The sequence below is a fragment of the Olea europaea genome, chromosome 20, assembly GCF_002742605.1.
Source record: "Olea europaea var. sylvestris chromosome 20, O_europaea_v1, whole genome shotgun sequence".
Classification (NCBI taxonomy): Eukaryota; Viridiplantae; Streptophyta; class Magnoliopsida; order Lamiales; family Oleaceae; genus Olea; species Olea europaea.
The window spans coordinates 18,040,384-18,062,847 of NC_036256.1; the positions used below are offsets into that span (position 1 = coordinate 18,040,384).

General features: G+C 36.5%; 1 protein-coding gene across 1 annotated transcript; it reads right to left on the reverse strand.

The window, feature by feature from the left end:
• Positions 1 to 8,484: 8,484 nt before the first annotated feature.
• LOC111369889 (G-type lectin S-receptor-like serine/threonine-protein kinase LECRK3) lies at positions 8,485 to 11,227 on the reverse strand. Its single transcript, XM_022991604.1, has 2 exons — positions 10,995 to 11,227; positions 8,485 to 10,783 (listed from the first exon to the last, which is right to left on the reverse strand). The coding sequence occupies exons 1-2, from the start codon at positions 11,225 to 11,227 to the stop codon at positions 8,557 to 8,559; spliced, it is 2,460 nt and encodes an 819-aa protein (XP_022847372.1). The 3' UTR covers positions 8,485 to 8,556.
• Positions 11,228 to 22,464: the final 11,237 nt, after the last annotated feature.

Consider the following 22,464-nt stretch of genomic DNA (forward strand, 5'->3'; position numbering starts at 1 on the left):
AATATGAGTGGGGGTTGTGACATGTGATAATGAATCGATCCAAAAGTACTCCAGATTATATACGTCTTCTAGTTCATAGGGAGAATTGGCCGTGTTCTATAGTAAACAGATGGGTCTTGACCGTGTACATATAGTTTATAGGGCAGCCTTGACCATGTTCTAGAATTGATTATCAGAGGTCTCTGAAACCCCGCTTTCTTTCATGGAGAGGCCAACGGCTTGTAGCGGAAGTGCTTAGTCCGAGGGGTGAATTACAGATTTCAGCTAGATGGTACATTTTTGGTAAATTACATTTCGTGTGATGTGATGATGGTATAAATTTGAGTTGATGATTACATCATGACTATGAGATAATACATTTCATCATTATGAGGAAGTCTCACATCTTGACGACGACGACGACGACGACGACGACGACGACGACGACGACGACGACGACGATGATTATTATTATTATTATTATTATTATTATTATTATTATTATTATTATTATTATTATTATTATTATTATTATTATTATTTATGCTGTTATAATGTGAATTGTTAAACGATGTAAACTCGATTTTGATGAAAATGTATAAATGAGAATGTATAATTATATTTGAAATCATCCACTCATTAATCTTTAATAAGTGTATTTTATACGTTTGTTTTGACCTAAAAATAAAGACATTTAATTTATTGTACATTTTGTTTATTAGTGAAATTCGATGAATGGAAGTGGAATTGAAAAAAAGAAACGAAAATTGACAAAAAGGGCAAGATTTAAAGTTTGGGGATTAAAGTATAATTATTCAAAGGTTGTGTCAAACTTGAGGATGAAGATACAAGAATTCTTGGGGATCAATTGAAAGCAATTAGAAGTCAAAATGAATGAAATATGATCAAAATATTATCACAAATCAATTTTCAACCTCACAAGGATGTTCTAGATTTTTAGCTTGAGATTGAGACATATTTTTAGCCTTATAAACATTTGGAAAAATATCTATGTCCGGTAAAATTTTAGTCCTTTAAGTAATCTTTAGTACCCATTTAAATCGTCCTAATCGGATATCAGAAGAGAAAGTTATGATAAAAATACTAAAGGAGGTACAGTGCTGAATTTTTCTCGAGAGGTGGCGTTTAATGTTGTGGCGCCACCTGATGCGTCTAGGGCGCAGATTTTTGGCCCATTTGAAGCCTACAAAAACTTCAAATTTGAGAAAATCGTTAAGGGAAGTATAAATACAAGAATGGAAGCAATTTTGAGGAGCTCTACACATTGAGATACAACACAACTTGAGATTGAGAGAGCAAAATCAAATAAGAAAAACAAGAAATCAAAAGCTAGGGTTTGGAATCAAGATTTGTGGCAAGAAGAGGAACTTGGTGCAAAAATCACCCACTTCTCCACTATCAATTCAAAACCTGGTAATGTACTTCAATATTGTTAATTGTTTTTCTTCTATTATGATGAATAACCAAGTTTTTCATTAATGCAAACATTGTAATCTTCGAGACCCTATATTTCTTTTATTCAAGATTTAAGTTCCATCATTTTATATGTTGATTTGAATTATATATTTAATACTTTGAATTAGTTGATCAATAATTCAATGATTTTGTGAATTTATTACAAATTGAGATATGAGTTTTAGATTTAGATCATATATTAAAATTTGGTAATTTAGTATAATGTGTAGAGATACCTATACTTATTATTACGGTCGTTATATGCATTATTATAAAAACATAGTGTGTTTAACCAAGATTAATTCACATATATATATGTGATTGAATTAATTAAATGCGGTCAATGAGAACTCGAAAGAGTAAATTGAATAAAATTGTAGAATTTGATCGAACATTAAAGTAGATTTATGAATCTTGAATTAAGATTTAAAGGTGATCAATAGATGATGTCCTAATATCTATTCCATATTTGTATTGTCAACCGATCTTTGTGTGCATGTTGCTATTTTCAAGTAGTTAAATGCAAATTCGCAACAAATCATAATTCTTTGTTTGTTTTCATCAAATATGAGTTATAAAAATTAAATTAAGTATTAAAGTATAGTCCTTGTGGGAACAATAATCCAAATTCAAAGGTCCACTATATTACTTGTTACGATATCACACACTTGAAATATAAAAAAATGCAACAAACTTTTGGTGTCATTGCCCTTGACTATTTTTATTTAATATTGGTTTAATTATTTCTTGCTTTTTTTTTATTTTATTCTTTTTCTTTTTCAATTGATCTATTTGTTTTCTGTATTTGCATTGCATATAGTCTATTAAGTTGCATTAATATTAGGCATGTTTCTGTTTCGATAAGAGGGCATCATATCTATATTAAGACTATTAAAGAAAATCATATATTTGAATGAAAAATGGTATGTAAAAAAATGGTTATCATACACAACACTTTATAACTTTATAACTTTTTTTTTTTACTCTTATATGTGTAACGCCCCGACCCGCATGGACGAAAACGTCACTCAACCATTGTACCTTAGTTATAAAGTTAGTTCAATATATTTTTAGTAGAAGGTATAAAGATTAAATTTTAGAATTTAATTAAAGCATTTTCTTTTTTTTATTTAAACAATAATCCAATTCTAAAAGAAAACAATTTCAAAAATGTTTTTAGAATGGGTTCTATGCATGTAACGACTATTGACGTGAAATTTTGGCAAAATTTAAAAAGTAATGTTGCTATTCCAGTTTTTGTCTCAAACAGTAATTATCAAAAATAAATTTGTTTTCATAGCTATTGACCTGGAAACTTCATCAAATTTTAACATAGGTAAACTCCTTATAATAGGACATATTCAAAAACTAACTTCCGTCGACATCATATGGGGTATTAAAATATTTTTCAAAACTCAGCAGCAACCCGGTTGAAAGGTAAATCGGTGCAGTTCACTTAAAATGGCATATAAAATTCCACTGACGTCAAAACCACATGATTTTAAATTTATTCAGTAGCTAATCCATGAGACTATCAAATTGGTTTCTTCCAAAAATTCAAAGTAACGAGTGAGTTATAAATTTTTGAAAACAAGGGTAGAAGCTGAAAAATAGAGACAGCACTCAGCACAGTTTACTTTATGTGACATATAACCTTTTACCGATATTGGATTGACATTATTCCAATTTTATTCAGTATCTAACTTACTAGGCTATCCAATCCAATTGGTTTCGTATAAAAATACCAAGTAATAAAAGAGTTATGATTTTTTTAAAGATGAGGCAGAAACTGAAATTTCTGAAGAGACATCAAAACTTTAGGTCAGTAACATTTTTTTATACGGTGATTTGTAAATTTATTCCTATAACGCATATCTACTTTCAAACGTAATTTATTCATAACGAGTGTTCGTAAAATAGATCCACACAATATTCATAGGAATTGAATTTAAAGAAGGTGTAAACATCTCAAAATCAACTAAAGATGTAACTCACCGGCTTCTCCATGACATGTTGCATCATCCTTTACCATCATCTATGCCCTAAGGAAAATCCATTCAACCTATAGGAAGGGAATTAACCCATGAGTTTGAAACTCAATAGCTATCATCGGTGCAATTCGTTATCAAATTAGAAATTTCGAACTATAGATTTATACCGTCGTACGTAGATGGATTTTTGGCAAAATCCAATTACTATAGCATTATCATAACACGTAGAGCCAAAGAATAATCATTCAAACTGTTGTAGTGCCGAAGCACCGTACCCGAAGGTACTATTTCATTTAAACATTTATCGAAAAATCAGATTAGAAAACGAATGAACACTTGCACCTCTACCTACCTTGAATTTTCTTGGATAAAAGAACAAAATGTATAGAAAGCCTTCCTTCTTCTCACCCTTGTTATTCCTTAAGCTTAACTTGATATGAAATATCTTTTTTTTATAGAGAAAATGAGATGAAATTTGGATTTGAAGAGGAGTATCGTGAAAAAGTGACATTCCACTTCTATAACCTTTCTTTTTAATGAAAAATTAAGTGGGGGAGTTGTATTATCATTAAATTTATTAAATTTAGCCTTTAACTAATAATTTGAAGAGTCTCTAAGCCATAAAAATAATTCATATGAAAGTTTTATAAAAAAACATCTACATGGTGATTCGAACCTGGGTTGCCTATATAAAATACCATGTAGATGACCATTGTGGCAACTTAGTTATTTATTAAATCTTTGTAATCAATTTTACTTAAATTTAATTTCTTAAATTGCTGGGCTTTTTATTAACTTATGACTTGGGCTTTCGTAATCTTACATGGGTTGAGCTTCCATAGGTCGTTTCTAAAATGGGTTAGGTTCGGGGTGCTAGATCATCGCAAAATATTAGCATAATTCCATTTTATTTTTCTCGGCTGCTACAATATGTCTTTTATCTTTCAAAGGTACATAGATATTAAGTAGGAGATAGCTTAACAAAGAATTGAATGAATTGATCCAACAAGTTACCTCAAATATGAGACATAAAATGTGGAGAGTGTCGTCTTTCTTTTTTATCTTTTATCTTTTTTTATTTATATTTGTCTTTTATCTTTCAAAGGTACATGGATATCAAGTATGAGGTAGCTTAGCAAAGAATGGAATGAACTAATTCAACAAGCTACCTTAAATATCATACAGAAAATCTAGATAGTGCCATCTTCCTTTCTTCTTTGCCCCTATATGTGCTATAATAGATTTTAAGACATTGAGGACAATGTCCACTTTAAGTTTAGTTGTGAGAAAAACATTGATTTTAATTTTATTATTTTTGTGTGATTGCGTATTTCTACTTCTTTATTATATTAGAAAAAATTGATAAATTGTTAAAAATTTTCAAAAAGATTTTATTGTTTATTGTGTACTTGTGTGGGTTAGGTAGCATTGCCGACATATATATTTGAAATTAATTGTCAGTTTATGAATTGTGGATATGTTACATTATTAGATTAATTAATTCTTATCCATGTAAAGCATGATACTATTTGCGTACATGAATTAAGTTCAGCATTATAAATCAATGTGTTGATTTATATGCTTGATAAGTTTAAATAGTAGATTCATAGATGCTAAACCCAAAATTACTACAACATACATTCTTCGACCAAATTTAAAATAGTTTGGGGGTGATTTTATTGCTGTAGGGATATATGGATATGAATAGACATTCCATGCACATAAATTCTTGTATGGATTGTCTAAGGCTAATATGATGAAAATTAGATGAAAATCTTAAGTTAGGGGTTGATCTTTTAGAATGAGCATTTAATGAGGGACATTACACTAATCATGGGGAGAAAAAAAAGGAAAAAAAAAAAAGGAAAGAAAAGAGAAAAAAGTTATCTTGTTTTGAAACGTCTCTTTATAATCTTTATGACTCGAGCGATTAAATCTGCAAAGATATCTAAAAACTTGGTATCTTATGATCATTTGATTTGGAAGTCATCGACCTAAAGCCTATTACATATGTCATTTAGAAAGCTTAATAGAGAGAAGTTTGCACATTAAGATATGAAAAAACGATTATATATTTACTTACCACATGTTTTGATTAAGTCTCAAACACTTATTTGGGAAAATTAGATTTTTGATAAGGGATTATTAGTTTAATTGAGTCTTCGAGGTCGAAGCAATCAAAATTTGGAAAATTCTTATTTGTTGAAATATTGACTTGCAATTAGTGAGATCCATATAAACTAGAGAGGGTGAGAAATTAGTATAAAGATTTAGCTTTAGATCACACACTGCAAAAGAGTAAAAAAAAGAATAATTTGGGATGTCTGAATTTTACGAATGATGGAAGTAAAAATTTGACTGACGAAGGTTAGGAATTGAAAGAACTTGTGAATTTATAGTGTTTTACTTAATTCTTCACACACACACACACACACATTAGTTTTACATTGAAAAAGTAGATATGATTTTGGTAATGCAACCTTAGACCTATTTATAGATTTAATACAATGATTTCAATCTTGAGACAAAAACGATAAGTTATCTAACCAAAACCTTTTGTATATTTGTGTGTTTGTCAAGTTAGTTTATGGTTTTGTTTGAGGACGAACATATGTTTAAGTTTGGGAGTGTTTGATAAGTATATTGTGCACTTATTTGAATCTAAAAATATAGATATTTAATAATTTTTTGAACAATTACAGCCTAATTTATTATATATTTCATTTATTAGGTGAAATTCAATGAATGGAAGTGAAATTGAAAGAAAGAAACAAAAATTTGTGACAAGGGCAAGATCTATAGTTTGGGGAATAAAGTGTAAAGATTCAAAAGTTGTGTTGGACTTTACGATGAATATTCGAGAATTTTAAGGTCAATTGGATGCAATTAGAAGTCAAAACGAGTCAAATATGACCAAAATATTTTTACAAATCAATTTCAACCGCACAAGGATGTTCCAAATTTTTAGCTGGAGATTGAGAGCCATTTTCGGCCTAGTAAAAGTTTGAATTGGAAAAGAGTTACCTCTAGCAAAATTGTAGTCCTTGAGTTAATTTTTAACTCAATTTGAATTGTCTCAATCAAATATCGGAAGAAAACATTACGATAAAAATACTGAAGGAGGTGCATTGTTGAATTTTTCTCTAGAGGTAGCGCCGAATGTCGTTGCACCGCGGCGCTATTGACGCGTCTAGGGAAAGAATTTTTGGCCCGTTTGAAGCCCATTAACACTCCAAATTCGGGAAAACATTAAGGGAAGCATGAATACATAAATGGAGGCACTTTTGAGGAGTTCAACATATTGAGACACGAAGAACACAACTTGAGATTGAGAGAATAAAATCAAAGGAGAAAAAACAAGAAATCAAGAATTAGGGTTTGGAATCCAGATTGAGGCAATAGGAACTTGGTACAAGATTCATCCACTTCTCCACATATCAATTCAAAATTCGATGATGTACTTCAATATTGTTAATTGTTTTTCTAGTATTCCCTCTTTTTTTTTTTATTCAAGATTCAAATTCTTCAATTATATATGTATTGATTTAATTATATATGTAATATTTTGAATTACTTGATCAGTAATTCAATGATTTTGTGAATTTATTACAAATCAAGATATAAGTTTTAGATTTAGACCACATATTAAAATTTGGTAATCTAAACGTGTAGAGATATCTATACCTAAGAAGAATTCGATCTAACACTACAATAGATATATGAATTTTGAATTAAGATTTAAAGGTGATCAATACATGAAATTTTTATGCCCTAATATATATTCCATATTCATATTGTCAAACGATCTTTTTGTGCGAATAGCTATATTCAAGTAGTTAAATAAAAAATCACAACAATCATAATTCTTTGTTTATTTTCATTAAATAGGAGTTTGAAAAATTAGATCAAGTATTAAAGTATAATCTTTGTGGGAACGATGATGGGCTCAAAGGTCCACCACATTACTTGTTACTATAACTACATTTGTGATATAAAAAAAGCAACGACTATCAACTCATATGTTTTTCAACGATTTTCTTATCAGGTAGCAATTGAGATTTTGGGCATATTTTGTAGTTGAGTATTTGATTTTGAAGTTAGAGCCACACGAAAGTGTTTGCAAATGTGACTTTTCATAAAGCATGTAGTCAGTATTTTGGGACCTATGTTTATTTTTGGATGTCACTTTGCATCATTTGTAGATAGCTATGGGGATTGCTATATATTTTGCATCCATATGTACATTTCTTGTTATTTTTGTAGTAAAAGTTTTAGAGTTCAACTATCTCTATTGTGATGTATTATTGTTGGAATTTGTGCATAGTGAATTATAGGTTAGTTAGTCATATTTACAGGATAGAATGCAGAAATTTTATTAACAATAATTCATAATAGATTGCAGTCGTAGTAGCCTTGATGGTGGGTTCGACTTTTAGTTGGTATCTATTATTGTCGCACATTATGTATTGGGTCCACTAACGTTATGCTGGGTGGGCGGGCAGGGTGTATATATACTGGGATAGATATAGATATTTAATCGATAAAGATAAGTAGCTTATAATGAATATAAATTGCCAATATATAACAGGAACTGGTATAGGGTAATTAAGGACTAGAGTAGGTTAGCAATGATAGATTCCAAATTCTAGTGTCTTCCATTTTTTGATGAAACTCCAGGATTTGCTTAATTTTTTATTGTTTATTTTCATATATAATTAGATATAATTAAAACCAAACTAGAAATTGATTGCGTCTTATTTCTTGATTCAAGCTAGTTTTAATTAAAATTATTAAGTAAATAATCAGTTATCATGGGTTCTACAATGTACTCTGAACCATTAGGATAAAGTAACCTTTTTATTCTCTTATGTGTAAGAAGAAGAGCAGTAACATCAGCTATTGTAAAATTCTTCAATCGTTGTAGGTTTCCTCTAGCTTATATTGAGAAACACAAACTTGGGTTTGAGAGGGGAAAAAAAAAATTCAATTTTGACCATAAATTTTAATGATAAACAAATAAAAAACTAATGACTTCAAGATGAAAATTACAGACCATGAATTTTAATAAAGAAAAAAAGAAGTGTAACGAACAAGCTAATTACTTAATAACTTAATCAGTTGAGGTGAAAGAAGATGGACAAGGGGGGATTTTAACTTCAAGAATTCCTTCAAGCATTTGGCAGGCCTTTCTCATGGTTGGCCTCAGAGATGAATCTTCTTGAATGCACCAAATGCCAACCATCACGAACCTTTCTAGTCTTTTCTTGTCATTTAAGGCTTCTGTATCATCTACAACCAAATTATCCAACCTTCCTTCCTGAAAGCAGTCCCAAACCCAATCTGCAAGAATTGGATTTTCTCCTTCTCCAAATTCCAAATCTACCAGGCTTCTTCTGCATGTAATGATCTCCAGTAGTAAAATGCCAAAGCTATAAACATCGACCTTCGCGGTGACTTTCGTGTTTCTAAACCATTCAGGTGCAACATAGCCTTTTGTACCTCTGATATTAGTAAGGGTACGACTCTGATTGACCATCAGAAGTTTTGCCAATCCGAAGTCTGAAATCCGAGCATTGTAATATTCATCAAGAAGTATATTCTGAGGCTTGATGTCACAGTGGATGATTTGGGTGCTGCATTCTTCGTGTAGATACGCTAGTCCCTTGGCTATCCCCATTGCAATTTGAGTTCTTTGATTCCAGTTTGGTTTCAAATCACCAAAAAGAAAGCTTGCTACAGTTCCATTGTTCATGTACTCATAAACCAACAACAATTGAGGCCCCTCATCACAAAATCCAAGCAGGCGGACCAAATTCTTATGATGAGTCTGACCTATCACATTCACTTCTGTTCTGAATTCTTTTTCAGTATCTTGAGCCACTCTATCCAGCTTCTTCACTGCAATGGTGGTTATGGAACCCATTGGCATTACTCCTTTGTAGACAATTCCAAAAGAACCTCTACCCAGTTCTTCCTTGAACCCATTTGTAGCTTGTGCAAGTTCTTTATAAGTAAAACACTGCAAATTCAGTCCTGCTGCATTGTGAACTCGTCGGAAATTTGTGATCTTATTGTTGTAAATAAGGATAAAACCAAAACAAGCTGCACCTACAAGCATGAAGTTTATGAACACGGAGCGGCCCAAGAGTACTGATCCCACGAGTATCAACGTTTCCCGGTCCTTTTTCCGTTTATCTGGAGATTCTGGACTTGGAAGATTAGGACGTTGTAAAGGAACATCAACCTTCCTCAACTTGAGAAAAGAATTTACATTGACACTAGTGTCAAGTCTCCCATTAGACAGTGGCAGCTTCTTCTTCCAGCATTGATCATCTTTATAAATTGAAGCGGCACAGAAACAATCATTCAGGCATTCATTTTTACAGCAATCTTCTGAACAAGGGCTTATTTCCTCAAAATCCGATGTTGGCCAATCAGTGTCAGAAACCTCCAACATTTCGTATAAATCTTCTGCAGAACCCTTCTGATCCTCTTCACCGCAGTTTGGCATAAACTTTGGGTAGCAGTGACCGTTAGCATCGTTCGGATCAGCCAATGAATAACCTTGAGGGCATCTGCAAATTGGTGTTCCATTCTGAAGTCTGCAGATACTGTTATACCCACAAGCCCCACTTCCATAATTTCCAGTAATGCTGACACATATATTTTCGGGCCAATATTCAGCAGCAGTCCACCCAGGATTGCCACTAAAACTCTTGGGATGATAATACTGTCTGAAAACTCCATCAAAATCAAGAGTTGCCCTGTGATAATAATCCGAAGTGGTTGGAATTGACCGCTCAGTAGTTAAGGCTTTTCGTTCGCCATTTCTCCTCAAAACTTGAATTGAGCCCCTTTCACTGAAGATCACTTGATAACCAGAATTCGATACATTTGCAAGATCAGAAGTTTGGCTGTTGTAATACTCATCATCAAAACCCAAATTCCTCGACACACTTCGAGTATTAAGCACTAAATTCCCATTGTTAAGCATGTCTAGATAAAATCTTCCTCGAGAGAAATTCGTTTCAGATTTTCGTGAAACAAGCTTACCATTAATCTCAATTATCTGCGTAGGCAGCATCGTATCACTTGGATTTTTAAAACTTTCCCATATCCCGGTTGAATCCCTCCGCGATATAACAAAATTTCCAGTATCATTCATAAAACCACCAGAAACACTATCAACAATATTTTCTGTACGCCATAGCCGGCTCCCTTGAGGATCACGAAGCACCAGCCCATTTTGTGTATCAATCTCCACAGTCGATCCACGTGATACTGGACTTGTATCCTTCGGATACCATACTATGGTTTTTGCTGGTATTTTATTGTACCTGTTGAAGACGATTTAATACATTAACTGGGCCGCTTTCAAACAGCTTAGACAAGATGGTTAACATAGTTCACTGTGAACTATTTATTAAAATTGTTCATGTGATAGGCAGAAAAATGAACCCCATCTATATGTGAGGGTCGAGGGGGCGTGCTACATACATGATTTAAAAGCAATAATCTTAAGCTTTTAAATGAGATAGTTAACCATACCATATAGAAAGTAGAAATTGATCATTGTCTTGAAGTTTCTGAAATCCAAATGCAAAATCTCCAGAAGGTGAAAGGCTGAAAGCCATGGATTGGACCTCTCTGTTGCAGCAAGTGAGGTCCCCACGTTTACAGTGCCATCGTTTTGAGAAGAAGTGCCGAGGGGGAGAAGAAATATTATGAAGAATATGAAGTTGAAGAGGGCCGACGACATTGTTAAAGCAAATATGACACATGAAAATATCATTATATATAGGAAAGATGATTGACAACTTACTAGGAACCAGTCAACTCATGATACTTTTCAAAGATTGAATATTATTGGAGAATAATATCTTTACCTTGTTTAATTGTGTCTTAATTTAGTATATGTATAATCATTGGTCTGTATTTATATAGAATTCCTAATGTACTATAATTGTTGTAATTTACTTTGATTAAAAGATCCCACAGGCTGTGGAAGCCTATGATTATTAGGAAACAATTATATTAGGACTGCCGTCCATATATGTATTTAAGGGCTGTCATCTTCTTCATTGTAATTAATGAAAATTTCCAACAGTTGTTAATACTTTATATGGTATCAGAGCTTTACGCTTAACAAGCTTCGATCATGGCCTCAATTGAATCATCCAACACTGAAACCACTGAGCAAACGCCCGCCAACACCACTCCACCGAATCCACCTTCTCCCACAGTACCCTATCCTCCCGTTATCATCAACGCTCAAGCCCAACTTCCCATTAAACTAACCCCCAACAAATTTTCCTGCCTGGCATATTCAATTTCACAGCCTTCTTAGTGGCTTTGATCTATTGGGTTTCGTCGACGGTACCTTCCCCCGACCACCACAAAACACAACCAAACATGCACGCTGGATCCGACAGGATCAACTACTCCTCAATGCCATCGTCAGCTCTCTCTCACCAAATCTGGTCTCGTTTATTGCCGCCGCAAGAACGTCACGTGAAGCATGGATTACCATACAAAACACCTATGCTAGATCCTCACGTGGCCGCATTATGCACCTAAAAAATGCTCTTGGCAATCTGCAAAAAGGTGATGCTTCTGTCATAGAATATATGCATGGAGTTAAAAGCATTGTTGACAACTTAACGCTCATGAACTCCCCTCCCGATCCAGATGAACTAGTTCTTCATATTCTTCGTGGCCTTGGCCCCGAATATAATGGTTTTGCAGAGGCTGTTCGTGCTCATGATACTTCAATCACATTTGATGAACTGCACGAAAAAACTGGCTACCAGGGAAACCCGACTTCAACCTCCTTCATTTGGCTCTCCCTCTTATTTTCAACCTATCACGGCCAATATTGCCTCTCGTAGTCCACCTGCCACACGGTCATACAACTTGTCTTCTGGTGGCTCACGGCCCCATTATACAACCCAGCAGCGTCCTCCATCAAAAACTCCCAGACCTCGAACCAACAATACCCTAGATTACTCTCCTCGACCATACCTTGGCAAGTGCCAACTCTGTGGGGAACAAGATCATTCGGCCAAACGCTGCACTACCTCTCGTTATTCACCAGTCATCTCCAACTCCACTCCTTAACATCAGCTACGGCAACACCAAGCAAATCTGGCCGCTCACTCCACTGATTCACCTACTCAAGACTAGCTTCTTCACTCCGGCTCATCGCACCATATAACCAATGATCTTGGCAACCTCTCCCTTCACTCCAATTATTTTGGGCAGGATGATGTTCAAATTGGTGACGGTAATGGATTACAAATCACACACACCGGTCACACTCGTTTTAAATCTCATAACTCTGATTTTTCCCTGTCTAACATTCTTTGTGTTCCTCGCATAGCTCGTAATTTGATCTCTGTCTCTCAATTTTGGTCACAAAATAATTTTAGCATTGAATTCTTGCCCACCTCCTTTATTGTGAAAAACTTGCAGACCGATGCTCCAATCCTACGCGGCCCAGTTAAGGATGGCGTGTACGCACTCCCTTTCACTCTGTCTGCACCAGTGATTGCTTTTTCCTCCATCTCCACCAACCTTAATACTTGGCATCTCCGCTTAGGACATCCCAACTCCAAAGTTTTACATCATTTAGTGTCTCGCAATTTTTTATCATTATCATCGTTTAAACACTCGTTGTCTAATTGTGATTCTTGTGATTGCAATAAAAGTCACAAATTGCCGTTTTCTAATTCTACGTTATCCAGTACTGCTGCACTACAAATTATTTTCTCTGATGTATGGACATCTCCGGTTATTTCTACCGAAGGGTACAAATACTGTGTTGTGTTCATTGATCACTTTACTAAATATGTTTGGCTATATCCCTTAAAGAAAAAATTGGAGGTTCGTGACACCTTTATTCGCTTTCGTGGCCTTGTCGAAAATTTTTTCAATGCCTCCATCACCACTTTATTTACGGACAATGGTGGTGAATTTATTGCTCTCACTTCGTACCTTTCGGAAAATGGCATCACTCATCTTACCACTCCTCACACCCCGGAACACAATGGTTATGCTGAACGGCGACATCGCCATATTGTTGAAACTGGTTTGGCCCTCCTTCAACACTCCTCCTCTCCCACGCATCTTTAGCCCTATGCATTCACCACGGCTGCATATTTAATTAATCGCCTTCCTAAAACCAACCTTCAATTCCTCACCTCATATGAAAAACTTTATCACTCTTTCCCGAATTTTTCCAAACTCCGCGTGTTTGGGTGCCTATGCTACCCTTGGCTACGCCCGTATAACACTCACAAGCTTGAGTCCCGCTCCAAACCGTGTGTTTTCCTTGGCTATAGTCTTTCCCAAAGTGCCTACTATTGTCTTAACATTCCTACTGGACGTGTGTATACAAGTCGTCACGTTAAATTTGTTGAAAATGTTTTCCCCTTCTCTACATCCTCCACTTTCCCTACGACCCCTGAAGCTGATTCCCAGTTTTCACCTCTTCCCCCTTGATCACTGGTTCTGATGGTCTTACTGATGGTGTGCGTACTCAGCCATCCGCCACTGCCCCAGCGGGATTGGAGTCCGTCCCTACCGTTCCTCCTATACCAACACCCGGTTTCGATCCTACTGGTCCGACTAATTCTGCCCCACCTTCCACTTCCCTACCTTCATCTCCTACTTCGTCGTCTTCATCTCCCAGCGTCCCACTTAACACCACTCCCGTCCCCAGCCCCTCCCCACCACCATCATCTCATTCCTCTTCTCATCTCACGCCTTCCCCTAACACACCTGAACACATGCGTCCCACTCAAAGTCTTGCAAAACTTCTCCACTCTCCTCTCCCGCCCAGTCCAGCTCCTATCTGTTGTCCTAGCTCTCCAGTTCCCGGCAGCTCTCGGTTACCCTCTTTCCCTTCTTCCTCCACGACCCCGCCACTTCCTTCCCCACGTCCCCACTCCTTATACCCAATGCAAACCAGGAGCAAATCTGCTCATCATACCACCTCTACACCCTTCCAACTCCCTCGCGAACCAACCACTGTCATTCAAGCCATGAAAGATCAGAACTGGCGTTCAGCCATGTGTGATGAGTATAATGCTCTTATTAAAAATAGCACCTGGACTTTTGCGCCCTGTGACCACTCTCAAAATGTTATTGGTTGCAAGTGGATCTTTCGCATTAAGCGAAAAGCTGATGGGTCACTTGATAAATACAAGGCGCGCCTTGTCGCCAAAGGGTTTCTTCAACGCCCCGGGCTAGATTATTGTGACAACTTCAGTCCGGTTATCAAACCCTCTACCATTCGTCTGATTCTTTCCCTTTCAGCTATGCATGACTGGCATCTCAAACAACTTGACGTCAATAATGCATTTTTACATGGTTCCTTATCTGAAAATGTATACATGCAACAACCTCCAGGCTTCATCAACCATCAATTCCCTGATCATGTGTGTCATCTCCAACGGTCTCTTTATGGACTCAAACAGGCTCCCCGTGATTGGTACTCTGAACTCAAGCAGTTCCTTGTGTCTATTGGGTTTCGCAATTCTAGAGCTGATGCCTCACTCTTTTTCCTCCGCCGACAGTCTACGGTTCTTTTTCTTCTTGTCTACGTCGATGACATTATCCTCACTGGTACCTCCTCCTCTGCTATTGCCTCCTGTATTCAGACACTTGCTAACAAATTTTCCATTAAGGACATGGGAGATCTCTCTTACTTTCTTGGCATGGAAGTCATCTCTAGCACACATGGCCTTTTTCTTTCACAGTGCAAGTATATCCTTGACATACTAGACCGAACAGGTTTATTGTCATCGAAACCTGCTGTCAGTCCCATGCCAACATCTCATGTCCCTGCTCTACATGAAGGTGAACCCATGACCCATCCCTTTGACTATCGTTCTGCTCTTGGTGCCCTACAATACTTGGCGTTGACACGTCCGGATATTGCTTTTCCTGTCAACAAACTCTCTCAATTCATGCACTCCCCAACTTCGGTCCATTGGTCTGCCCTTAAACGTCTACTACGATATTTACATGGGACTCTTGATCATGGTCTTTTACTCCAACGCAACTCTCCATTAACTCTTCATGCATTCTCTGATGCTGACTGGGGTTGCAACATCTCAGACCGAACATCCACTGGTGTTTATGTTGTGTTTCTTGGCTCCAATCCTATCTCCTGGAGCTCCAAAAAGCAAAGCACCATTGCTCGCTCTTCCATAGAAGCTGAGTATCGGTCCATTGCTGCCACGACTACGGAAATCCCCTGGCTCCAAGCTCTACTTCATGAAATTGGCTTCACATTGCCTTCCACTCCTGTGATCTACTCTGATAATGTTGGAGCCACCTATTTATGTGCTAATCCTGTGTTTCATTCTCGAATGAAACATATCGCACTTGACTTTCACTTCGTTCGCGAAAAGGTTCAATCAGGCAAGCTTCGTGTGTCTCATGTCTCTGGCTCTGATCAGTTAGCTGACAGCTTAACTAAACCGGTTTGGATGTTGGGTGTCAGTGGGTCATTCTTGATCTCAACTTCAGTTTGCCTCCATTCTTTACATGGTAGTCATTTGTTAATCCCTACACTTTGTTTAATCCTCCCCAGTTTTTACCTTTTGTTATATAGGCCCCTTTGATTCTTATTTTTATTAAAATACATTTTTCTCTTACTTCTTTTTAACCACGTATATTTCATTAAAATAATATTACACATAAACAAATTTTTTTCCTTATTTTCCATCCACACATTCTCCATCAATCCATTATTTTAAAATTCAAATTTCCATAAAAATGGGTGTCAAACACCCACATTATGATCTAATTATATTTCACGTCACTCATGAAAATCCAGTCTTTTGGATTTATAAAAACTTTGGACATCCTCAATTACAATTCAACTTTTAAGTGTACGTTCCATGGAATCACTCAACTAAAAAAATGGATCGTTGTAGACGTCGATTTTGAAGAGCAATGTAATATAATAATTTAAATGTCTCTCATATCACTCATGAAATACAAGTTGATTTTAAGGATGGGTTCTACCGATAGTGTGTGTATGTATATTTTTAAAATTTTTTTTGGGGGGGGGGGTGTGAGAGGAGGTGGCAGGGGATCTGTCGAGCAGATGGAGACACCATGCTTTCTTATTAGTATCTTTCGTTTTGTTTTGAGGGGTGATAGGGTGATACAAGCAGCGTCGGTCCTGTGGTTTTCGAGGCCTGAGACAAACTTGATATATTAGGCCTCCCAAAATCAGCGTAAATGTAAAATTTAACAGTGTATTATTATGCAACATACTGCTAACTAGGGACAGATCCAATATTGGATTCAAGACCGAGCTAAAAAATTTCAAATTGAATCAATATGCAAAAAAATAAATTTACACATAAAAAACTGTTTTTATAAAAAAAATAAAAAGATTTTTGGGCCTGGAGCCCCCTAAATCCATCCCTACTCCTAATTTAAAACTTAACAATAAAATAATAAACAAATATATTAGAATTCTACTTCTAATGAATTTTAGAAAATGTAAGAATTATGATGATTCATTTCTGAGCTATAAAATGTTTGATCACTGTGATTTGCATTTCCATGAGAGCTACTACCACTACGTAAATCCAAACGTTGAAGTAGAATTCTGTAAATTTTAAATTGAATAGAATAATCACTTTGCCAAATGATTACTCTAGGGCCAACACTAATCAATTTCATAAAAAGTTATAAATTATTAACAAACTAATAGAAAAACTACTGGAGTGAAACACACATGAATAGATAAACATCTCAATTCATTTAAAGAAAGAATAAACCCACGTCTTCATTGAATACTTTTCTAATTCTATAATCACTAATAATATATTTCATAAGAAATCCACAAATCAGTAAAGTAAAAAGTACCCGAACTGTACCATCATGGGTAGCAGAAATGAGACTATTCCCCTCCATATCACACAAGTAGCTGCCTAGGTATCAAAATCCGGTGGTATTGGTGGTTGGAAATTGCCGGAAAGTTGCCTCAAAAGTAGCCCAAAAAATCTGAAATTATTTCCCAGATTTTCGTCTTTTTTGGATGCCGACTTTGCGGGCTTATTTCGCCCGAATCCTTTGGAGTTTGGAGGAGATTTTAGATGGTAATTGAAGAGGACATTGTGGGCTTTCCAACGGTATCAAAATCTGATGGTTTTGATAGTCAAAAATCGCCCAAAAATCTAAAAATCTAGGTAGATTTCAATTTTTTGGGGTGACTCTTGCGGCGATTTTTCGGTCGAATCCCTTAGAGTTATGGAGAGATTTTAGATGGAAACTGAAGAAGACGTTGTGAGTTTTCCAAAGGTATCAAAATTCGATAGTATTGGTGGTTGGAAGTAGCCGAAAAATTGCCGCAAAAGTAACAAAAAAAACTAAAAAAGTATTTTTCAATTTCAGTGACCGTTTCTGAAACTTGTTAAACTTCAGTGACCGTTTTTGAAAGCGTTCCAATATTTAAGTGACCGTTACTGAAAGTTTCAAACTTCAGTGAACGTTTTGTAATTTTTCTGTAAGTTCAGTAACCGTTTGTGAAATTAACCCAAAAATCTTACATCAAAATTTATAGAAAATTTTTAAAAAAATTATTTAAATACACCGTGACTGTTAGAGAGTCTCAAATAATCTATATTGAATATTCTAAAACTCAATAAATCCGAAAAAAATCTTTAAAAGTTCCAATTAAATACATTATCATAAGGTGGACATTGTTAAAATCTTCGTTTGCAATGTCATCAAATTGGTTACTTAATGCTAATGAATGTGGATGTAGTGTGTAATTATTTAAGTATCTTAATTCTTTACTTTATGCTAAGGAAAGTTGATGTAGTGTCTAATGGTTTATGTATCATAATTCTTTGTTTTTTTGATCGGTAAACGTAAAAATTCATTGATCAAAACTCATGTACAAATACTCCGGGCATTCCCGGGTTTACATTATTCGGCAATGCATATTTCTAATAATCTAGATGCCCAACGCCAATGATTCATAATGATGCAACACATGAGGATACAAAGAAAACATTACTTTATATACCTGAGTTTTAATGCTTCTAATGATGCTATCAGGATGCTGCCTGAGATCTTCAAAGATTAGCTTGTTTCTAGCTGTCCAAATATAATAAACAGTGCTTGCGAGCGCTATTTTTTTGGCCTTAGATTGCCAAGAGGTACCTTTGCTCTCCTTCTTGATCCATTTCAAAGCACTTGATAGTGTAGCCATGGCTCTAGTAATTCCAAGCCATGCTCCTATCTGTCCCCAAATTTCTGCGCTCATGGGACATTCGAAGAAAAGATGCTGGACGGATTCTATTGCAGCTTGAAAAAATACGCATCTATTGTCGATCTCCATGTATTATAGTCGATCTTTGGTAAGGAGCTTGCTTTTCACACTGAGCCAAAGTATGAAGGAATGTTTTGGAGTGATGCATGAACTCCAAACAGCTTTTGCCCAAATAGTTGGTGTCCCTTTCGGTCGAAAGTAATCATAAGCTTTAGCAATACATATATTTTCTCCTTGGATCCAACTCGACATTTTTTGGCAAGCGGCATGATTTGATCCTTCATTTTCCTTCAAGCAATGCGCAATGGACAGTATCTTTTTGAACAGTGGTGAGTCATCCTTTTTGGGTGACCGTTCCCATATTGATGTCCCTCGTAGATACACATGATTAATCCATCGCACCCACAGTGTGTCCTTCTTAGCATGTATATTCCAAAGCGACTTGGCTAGTAGTGCATTGTTCCAACAGTTTATATCTCGAAATCCAAGTCCACCCTCACTTTTGGGGAGGCAAACTTCGGACCATGCAACCAGCGGTTTTTTGAAATTCCAAAGGAAATTCCTACAAAGCCGTGTGATCCTCATAGAAACTGCAGCGGGTATTGGGAATATAGATAACCAGAAGCACTCAACACCCTGCGAGACTGATCTTATTAGTTCACTCCTGCCCGCATAAGATAGTGATGAGCTCGTCCAAGCATGTATATATGCAGCTATCTTATCGAAGAAAGGGACGTAGTGGTTGACTTTCAATTTTCCTGCAACTAATGGAACCCCCAAATATCTGAACGGCATGGTTCCCCTTGGCATGTTTACCAATTCTTGGATGTCATCCAAGTCTTGGCCCTGAATTCCGGCTGTAAATATGTTGGATTTACTTGCATTCATCCTCATCCCCGAGCAATCTCCAAACTTGGACAAACAATTAATGAGTATGCGCACCGATGTAATGTCACCTCTAGCAAACAACATCAAGTCATTCGCGAATGCAAGATGTGTGATTTTCAATGGCCCACACTTTGGGTGATAATTAAAATCGGTGTTGTTGGTGGCTATTTTCAAAGCTCTCGAGAGATATTCAATACATATCACAAATAATAAAGGTGATAAGGGATCACCTTGCCGTAAGCCTCGTTTGCGTTTGAAAAATCCATGCAAGCTGCCATTTATTGCTATTGAGAATGAAGGAGTTGATATGCACACCATTATCCAGTGTATAAATTTGTTCGGAAACCCCAGTCTCTCCAAAACAGACTTTAGAAATTCCCAATGTATGGAGTCATATGCCTTTCGGAGATCGATCTTGAAAAGGCATCTTGGCGACACTCTCTTGCGATTGTATTGTTTCAATAATTCCTGTGCAAGCTGGACATTTTCAACCAGGCTCCTCCCCTTTACAAAAGCCGCCTGCTCATTATCAATGATGGATCCAAGGATAGGTGCCAATCTGTTAGATAGAATTTTGGTAATGGTCTTGTAGACCACATTGCAACACGAAATAGGTCTAAAATCCCCAATTGTGGAAGCATGACTTCCTTTCGGAATCAAGGCTATGACGGTATGGTTGATCTGTTTTAGGAGTAAACCAGTGTCAAAGAATTCGGTAACAACATCAACAAAATCACCCTCAATCATCTCCCAAGCTTTCTTAAAGAAGCACGAACTATATCCATCAGGCCCGGGAAATTTCTCATCTCCAATGTTAAATAAAGCATCCTTAATCTCTTGCGGAGAGATATCTCTAACAAGAGAGTCTGCTTGTTCTAAAGAAAGTGATGGCCCTTCACTTAAAAATGTTTTGATCAATGGGATCACATGCATGATTTGTCCCAAGTAGGTTTTGATAGTAGTCAAGAAACTCAGCCTCCACCTCTTCTAAGGAGCTCGTGGATGTCCCATCCTCTTTCATTACAACAGCAATGAAGTTTCTTTTCGCATTCCTTTTTACTAAGGAGTGGAAAAATTTTGTGCATTTGTCACTCTTGGTCAAATAAACACATTTGGCCTGTTGATAGTAAAAGCTTCTCTCTGCATCACATATACCCATGGCTTGCTTTCGCAAGAGTGCAACTTGACTTTGCAGCTCAATGTTCGTCGGTTGATCATGCAATTCCATTTGTGCTGCCTTTAGATCGTTTCTAGCTTTCTTAGCTCGGGCAGAAATGTGAGTAAAGTGCTTGTTATTTAACTGCTTTAGATTCTCCTTGAGTCTTTGTAACTTTTTGCAAAGAGTGAACTGTTTTGTTCCATAGATTGATTGATTCCAACTGGAAGAGACGACATTCTGAAATTCACAATGATTGTCCACATATTGAAAAATTTAAAGTGTTTGCCTCTCCCTCCTCCTTGTTGGAAAAGCGATACAATGCATGGCGAATGGTCCGAAAGGCAACCTGTTGGCTGGAAATTTGCTAAGGCATGTATCCCCTCTTGTTGCCACTGTTCATTAACCATAGCTCTATCGAGCTTACTCCAAACAGAAGGTATGTTGCCTTTTGAATTTTTCGACCAAGTGTAGTAGCATCCAATGGATCGCAAGTCTGTTAGACCTGCAGTTAAACAACAATCTGCAAAATCCCTAATCTCGTATGGAGTCACTTCAGCTCCATTGCATTTCTCCTCGGGTGAAAGTATATTATTAAAATCGCCCAAGACTATCCAAGGTATTGAACATGTGGCTCCAAAATCAATTAGATTATTCCATAGTGGCCTCCGAGTAACAGTAGAATGGAAACCATATACAAAACTGAAACGAAATACAGTAGAAGTTACCTTGCAGGTTACTTCACAGTGTATAACCTGTGGGGTAGCTTCCAAGACACACAGGTTGACTTTTGTTCGGTCCCATAGGACTAGTATTCTCCCTGCCGGATGTGAAGGGAAATTATCTGTATGACTCCACCCAAAAAATTTATTCCTTAGGATTCGAGCTAGCTTTTGTTGGTTAATTTTCATCTCCAGAATACCAACAATATCAATGCGTTCTTGGCTAATGAGGTGATGAACCCCATTTTATTTTAGGGGCATGTTGAAGCCCCTAATATTCCACGCAGCAATCTTCATGATGATATAAAGAGGGCATTCCCCCTCTTTTTATCCTTCGTCGATGGTTTAGGTGGTTGCTTGTCAAGCCTTCCCTTAAGCCTGTCATTACTTGCTGGCTTTGATGTCTGGACTACAGGATTTACATCTGTATTATTGAAGTTGGGCGATCCAATTCCTACTCCAGACTTCTGTACATGCACTCTATCACTTGTAATAGGTTGTGGTGTAATCCGTTTAGGCATCGATCCTTTGGTTGCATTCATCGGTTTATTCTTCCTGCCCACTTCAATAAAGGGGTTATCCTCCTCATTTTGATCAATTGAGGCACCTGGTTTTTCATTGGCATCAACTTGACCAGATGTATCTTCCTGTCCAGTTGGATCTGCCCCTGATGTGGTTGCTTCCAGCAAACAGGCCTGTTCTATTATGGCCTTATTCGAGTTCTCAGCAGTGTTCTGACCGTCTACAGCTGATTGACATGAGCCCCCAGCAATGTTCTGTCCCGCTGTTGCCTTATTCGAGTTTGTAGCAATGATTTGGCTATTTTTAGCCAATTGACTCGAACCCCCATCAATGTGCTGCCCATCTTTTGCCACAGACTTAGGGGGAACGATGTGCTTGTGGCCAGTAGTTCCAGCTTTCAGTTTGCATGCTTCTGTTTTGTGCCCAAAT

Coding starts and splice junctions, on each gene's coding strand:
- LOC111369889 (XM_022991604.1), bottom strand. CDS start 11,227: ATGTGTCATATTTGCTTTAACAATGTCGTCGGCCCTCTTCAACTTCAT. Junction 10,784..10,994: donor CAATTTCTACTTTCTATATG/GTATGGTTAACT, acceptor CGTCTTCAACAG/GTACAATAAAATACCAGCAA.